The 7,048-nt window shown below is 42.9% G+C and overlaps 1 protein-coding gene across 1 annotated transcript in view; it reads left to right on the plus strand.

Moving 5' to 3' along the window:
- IL10RA (interleukin 10 receptor subunit alpha) overlaps window positions 1-6,538 on the plus strand; it is a 33,139-nt gene extending 26,601 nt beyond the window's left edge. Inside the window, exons 6-7 of the mRNA XM_089678649.1 lie at window positions 4,231-4,355; window positions 5,105-6,538. Of these exons, the coding sequence (XP_089534775.1) occupies window positions 4,231-4,355; window positions 5,105-5,824 (845 nt within the window). The 3' untranslated portion in view covers window positions 5,825-6,538. The remainder of the gene's footprint in view (window positions 1-4,230; window positions 4,356-5,104) is intronic.
- Window positions 6,539-7,048: the final 510 nt, after the last annotated feature.

The following is a 7,048-nucleotide window of genomic DNA, read 5'->3' on the forward strand; positions in this document are numbered from 1 at the left end:
GCAGCCAAGGTGAAAAAGAGCCGCATGCGGCTCTGGAGCCGCGGGTTGCAGACACCCGAGCTAGACAAAGGATTTGTATTTCTGTCCATCTAGTCCTGAGATCTTTAAATCCCTACCACACAGCACCACACCTAATGACCTGCTGCATTTAAGAAACACATCTAGGTCTCCTCTTACCTCCCAGTGTTACTGTAGAATGAAAGAACACCACTAAACTAATGACATCATCTCTCTGCTCTCACCTCTTGTCAGCATGCTCCTTGTCAGTTAATTGCATATAGGACAAAATAACTACCTGTATGGAGTTTCCTTGTTCTTCCTGTTCCTGCGTGGGTTTCCTCTGGGTACTCCAGTATCCTCCCACATGACAAAGACATGCTGGTAGGTTAATTGGCTCCTTTCTAAATTGGCCCTGGTATGTTTATGTATGAACGTGAGTTAGGGACCTTAGATTCTAAGCTGCTAGAGAGCAAAGACTAATGTACAATGCATACATATATAAATTATTCAAAGTAACTATAACTTGTCCAATAAACATTCTATCTATGTATCTATCCTAATCAGTGGTGTATTTTGGTTTTGTGCTGCCCTAGGCAAGACTAAAATTGGGCACCCCTCCGCATCTACATTTGTCCCACCCCTTCCTGTTTAAGATCCACCCCTTCATCGGTAAACCCCACCCCTTCCTATTTAGACTCCACCTTTTCCTATTAGAGCTCCGCCCACTGACAACGATGGAGCACTATTCCTCCCACTGACATCAATAATGGGGCACTATTCCTCCCACTGACACCAACGATGGGGCACTATTTCTCCCACTGACACCAGTGATGGGGCACTATTCCTTCCACACTGACACCAATGATGGGGCACTATTCCTCCCACACTGACACCAATGATGGGGCACTACTCCTCCCACTGACACCAATGATGGGGCACTATTACTTCCACACTGACACCAGTGATGGGGCACTATTCCTCCCACACTGACACCAGTGATGGGGCACTATTCCTCCCACACTGACACCAATGATGGGGCACTATTCCTCCCACACTGACACCAATGATGGGACACTATTCCTCCCACTGACACCAGTGATGGGGCACTATTCCTCCCACACTGACACCAGTGATGGGGCACTATTCCTCCCACACTGACACCAGTGATGGGGCACTATTCCTCCCACACTGACACCAATGATGGGGCACTATTCTTCCCACACTGACACCAATGATGGGCACTATTCCTCCCACTGACACCAATGATGGGGTACTATTACTTCCACACTGACACCAGTAATGGGGCACTATTCCTCCCACACTGACACCAATGATGGAGCACTATTCCTCCCACACTGACACCAATGATGGGGTACTATTCCTCCCACACTGACACCAATGATGGGGCACTATTCCTCCCACTGACACCAGTGATGGGCCACTATTCCTCCCACACTGGCACCAATGATGGGGCACTATTACTTCCACACTGGCACCAATGATGGGGCACTATTCCTCCCACACTGACACCAATGATGGGGCACTATTCCTCCCACACTGGCACTGATGGGGCACTTCCTCCCACTGACACCAATGATGTGGCACTATTCCTCCCACTGACACCAATCAGAGAGAGAGAGGAGGGAGAGGGAGAAGAGAGAGGGGGGAGGAGAGAGAGAGAAGAGAGGGAAGAGAGATACAGGAGATAGAAGAGAGAGGGAGAGAGAGGGGGGAGGGAGAGAGAGGAGGGAGGGGGGTGGAAAGGAGGGGGAGAGAGAGAGAGGGGGGAGAGAGAGGGGGAGAGAGAGAGGGGGAGAGAGGGGGAAGGGGGAAAGAATACACAAGGCTGGCTGGAAGTGTGGGTGGGGCAGACATAGGAGGAGAGGGCGGGAGGAGCAGGGAATGCTTTCTCTCTCCTCTCCTGTCTGTGTGAGGGAAGGGGGGGGGACTGTCAGCACTGGGGACTGCATATGCTGACAGATCCCCTGCAGTGCTGGAGGGGGGGGGGGCGGTCGTGAGGGAGCATACAGTAGCTGACATGCAGGAGATGGATAAGGGAGGTGACTGGCGGCACATAGAGCATAGAGAGAAATGCACAGTCCTCTATGTGCCGCCCCAACCCCCTCTCCAGCCGGCTCCATAGCTGACAGGTTCTCTGTCTCCTTGCCGCTAAGCACACCCCCGCCCGAGCACACCCCCCTGGCCCAGCACAGCCCTTTGCAGTGACAGCACTGGTCCCTTCTGCCTGGGGCCGCCCCCTGAAAAGTGCTGCCCAAGGCAGATGCCGTGTTTGCCTCGCGGCAGATACGCCCCTGATCTTAATCCCTTCCTGATGAGCGCACGCAGATATGCGGCCCTATAGACCTGGGCTTTTTCCATGGGGCTGCATATTTATGTGTCTCTCTTTGTGCAGGGAGCACAAGTTTGGGTCAATGTCAAAGTCAGTATTTTTTTGGGCAGGATTTTTTTTTAACTCAGTATCACTGTCAGTGTATTTTAGGTAGGATAAAAAAAGCAAAACAACAAAACTAACATACACATATGTTGTATCGCTGCACCTGTCAGAGGCAGGATAATTTATTTTGTGTTGTTTTTTGTTGGTAGGTTATGGTAGTAGCAAGAAATATACAGCTAAATTTAAACAAGAAAAAGTTTTTTTTTACTATTTTAATCCAGTTTACATTTGATAATAATAATAAAAAAATCAGTAAATATCCATTACCATTTACAGCCAAATGAAAGCCCAATTTGCCCTGAAAAAAACAAGGTATAATCCATCTGGATACACAAAGTAGTCGTGGTGATATGTAGAGTTTTACTAACACATGCATGTCAAAGTTGCAAAATTGTGCTTAGGCTTTACCTTATTTTTTTTTTTTATTACCCTTAGGCGGGAAGGGGTTAAGCTCCTTGAGCGCAGGGACTGATGTGAATGTAGAGTATAGATGTAAAGCGCTGTTTAAATTGACAGTGCTATTTAAGTACCTGAAATAAATAAATAAAATACATTTGTCGAAAATACTGCCCCTCCCTCTTTCAATCTATTGTACAGGAATTATAAGAGGTTCAAACCAAGTTAAACTGAGTTATGTATACAAGTTGCATCTAAAGTATATTTTTAAATAATTAACTGCATTCATTGGTGTTTTTGATAAAAGTCTGGAGTTTACCTTTAATGATGATGTGGTGTCACTGCAGTAAGAGTTAACAAGGATTGCTTGTGGGAAGTGAGAAATAAAGATAGTGACCTTCTAACATATAGCAATATTATACCAAAAGGAAAAAGTATATGGATTCACTATAAAAAACAAGGATACCTTTACTTCTGCAGCAACAGTTTATTAAGGAAGCTTTTACAACACTATGTTATTCATGAGACAATTGCCTTCATGACTCATTACTGTAGTATGTAAGAATTTTCCAGATGGCAAAATTACCTTTTGTAATAAAGGCATTTAAGTGCATTCTGGGCTATTACTATGGAACCTCTTTCTTTCCACCACCTACATGAATAATCCCTCTTAGAAGGAATCATACTTTGTGAGACCTTGAAACTACCATCTATACAGCAAGAAAATCCTTTGTAGGATTATATACACAAGTGCTTGAGATGCCTCTACATACGCAGTGTGTCTCAAAGGTTTGGGGACATCTCACATACAAAGATCTGTGTGTAAAGTGTAGATACTGCATGATGATCTGTTCTGGAGCAACTGTCCAAAAATATACGGTGTTGAAGATCAGGCCCCAGTTAACAGAAATACTTACCCAACCATTGAAACCCAGGTTTTGTGACAATTACATTAGGGACCATTTCACATGGCAATTTCAGAGGGTTAAGCTCAAGATAACCTTTGATTTCTTAGAAGGAATAGTACTTTGTGAGACCTTGAAACTGTCATCTGTACAGCAAGAAATTCCTTTGTAGGACGCTATCATTGTTACAGCATTCTATTATTGTTATATAAACAAGTGCTTAAAATGCATCTACATATGCAGTGTATATCAATGGTTCAGGGACATCTCACATACAAAGATCTGTGTGCAAAGTATGGATGTTGCATAATGTTCTGTTCTGTATGGTGTTGAAGATCAGGTCTCAGTTTACAGAAATACTCCTCGAACCAGTGAAACCCAGCTTTTGTGATGTTTCCATTACGTACCATTTCACATGACAATTTCAGACAGTTGAGCCCAAGATAACTTCTGATTTCTTCTTTGTCTCTACAGGCGTGTCAAGCAGCACTCTCTTGGTGGTGGCCTCCTGTATTCTAGCTTTTGTGGTTCTATTGATCTTTGTCAATGTCTTTATCTGTGTTTATACTCGGGGAGTTGTCAAGACACCCAAAACTCTAGTGAGTAAAAAAAAGATTTTTACAAATAGACAATATAACAAACTTAGGTTTGAAACAGGAAGAGGGCACACTAAAATATACTGGTCCTATGTCTGTATTGCAGCATACCAAACAAACAAATTCTTCCTTTTAGCCTCCAGGTTATATATGAGTTTGATGAATCCTGATGAAGCAATATACAGACAGCTGTCATTTCAGAACAATTAGGCCAAAATACTGTATTTCTTCCAAGAGCTGTATAGTAAACATGTAATGATATCAGAATGACATTTTAATGCAAATATTGTATAGTCTACTGTGTACCTCTACTACAGAGTTAGAGATAGTGGGTAAAGTGACAGAGACTCAATACACTTGTAAGTGCTCATGCTTCTTTGCATCACCGTTTACCCATGCATGTGTATCTGAAGTATTTTATGAATGTGAAATCTCCATGTTGGAAAATATGTTAAATACACATGTACAGGTAAATGATGATGCAAAGAAGCATCAGCGTTTACAAGAGTATGGCTGCATACAGCCATTCACTTGTATGACAGGCTGTACATGGCAGGTACGTGTAGCTCCCAGGGGTGGGAAATTGTCTGAAAATGTATGCGACATACCTACAAATAACAGCGTGCATGAACCTTACTGTACTCCTACTACCAGCCGATAGAAGAGTATGAGCATGTAGAAGTAAGAAAAGTAGAGTAAGCGTATAAAAGAGTGCTGCAAAATAATGGCCAAATATTCTATTCTTTTTGCAGAAGTCTCTTATTCAGAGAAGTTGGTCATGGATGGATAAACCATCATCCTCTGTTATTGAAACAACCCTGCACTGGGAGAATGGCCCTGATGAACATCTCATACCAGAGCTCAGGGACTCTTTGATCAGCAGCAGTGCAGACAGTGGGTTTGGAAGTCAAATCTTTGTCATCAACATGTCAAAGTCCTCTCAAGTGCCCTCTGTAGATGAAAGTGTGCCAAAATCAACCCACAATATTACCGATACAAACACACAAGAAGAGCACTCCTTTGAAAGAGAAAGCACTAAAAGTGAAGACAGTGGTATCAGCCTATCAACAGACTCTCAGAACCTCATCAGCTGCTGTGATAGTAGAGATGATAGAGAAATCCAAACTTGTGGTAAGTGCAGTGAGACAGTAATGGTACATGAAAGACTGGGCTACCTGAGACAGCAAGAACCAGAGGAGAACACAAATATTTTAGAAAGGAAAGAACTGGAGAGTATGTGGCAACCACAAATAAAAGAATACTTATCACAGAATCTGAAGAAAAACCAAGTTGGACTTCACCACCAGAAAGAGTTTCATTCTTTGCTGGAACCATGGACTCAACTTCCAGAGGCCTTTCAATCTTCATTACCCCTTACAGTGGAATACAGCCCATTCAGCAACAAACTTTGGGATTTAGGTGTCAGTGTTCTCTCACTTGGAGATGTAGAACTCATGGACACTAGGTCTTAGTAGGAAAGGTTGGGATATTTGAGTGTCAGTGGGTGATACACCTTTCATCCAGGGTAACAGAACACAAGAAAGTGTATTTTGTCTTGTGTTAAACAGTGAAACTGAATGCATTTAAACCCAACTCCGACCAAATGTATTTTTTTCTCTTTTATTGGGTAAATGATGTAGGACAGAGTGGAATGTAACTTCGGGTCCTCAATTCATTCTTTGCATATTAGAGGTCTTGAGGGCTTGTGAAGATATATTGCAGCATCTTCAAGTTTCTGCTTTAGATTTTGCTTAAAGTCTGGCAGCTTTATGGTGAATAAAGGCCTTTTTGGCTATTGAGATTTTTGTTAAAGCCTAAATTTAGAAAAAAGAAAAAAGAATTCTGCACAATCCAACGTGTCCCCCGTGCTGCTGGCTTGTTTAGTTAAAATCCTCCCCTTCTGATCCCCCCCACCCCTGCAGCCCTTATCCTCTGAGCTGAGGGACCTATCATCTGCACTCATTAAGGATCAGAGTAGGAGGACTTCAGCTAAATGAGGAGCCAATAGCACAGAGGACACATTGGATTGATACTAAGTCATGTCCCTTGTGCTGATTTTTTTTTACTTGGTCTTTAAATACATTTCCCAGTTCTCTTTCTTCACTTCACATGTGTTAGTAATGCAACTGCATGACAGTTCTGGGTTTCTGGGTTTTATATTCTCACCAGGATCATTACCTGCATACTATATACAGTCATGGCCGAAATTGTTGGCACCCTTGATATTTTTCCTGAAAATCAAGTATTTCACACAAAAAAGGTATTGCATTAACACATGTTTTGCTATACACATGTTTATTCCCTTTGTATGTATTGGAACAAATATAAAACAGAGGCAGAAAAGCAAATATGACATAATGTCACACAAAACCCCAAAAATGGGCTGGACAAAAGTATTGGCACCCTTAACTTAATATTTGGTTGCACACCCTTTGGAAAACATAACTGAAATCAGTCGCTTCCTATAACCATCAATAAGCTTCTGACACCTCTCACCCGGAATTTTGGACCACTCTTCCTTTGCAAACAGCTCCAGGTCTCTCTTATTGGAAGGACATCTTTTCCCAACAGCAATTTTAAGATCTCTCCACAGGTGTTCAATGGGATTTAGATCTGGGCTCATTGCTGGCCACTTCAGAACTCTCCAGCGCTTCTTTGCCATCCATTTCTGAGTGCTTTTTGACGTATGTTTGGGG

Source organism: Staurois parvus, unplaced genomic scaffold (assembly GCF_062004578.1).
Source record: "Staurois parvus isolate SC_StPar_1 unplaced genomic scaffold, SC_StPar_1.0 ptg000207l, whole genome shotgun sequence".
Classification (NCBI taxonomy): Eukaryota; Metazoa; Chordata; class Amphibia; order Anura; family Ranidae; genus Staurois; species Staurois parvus.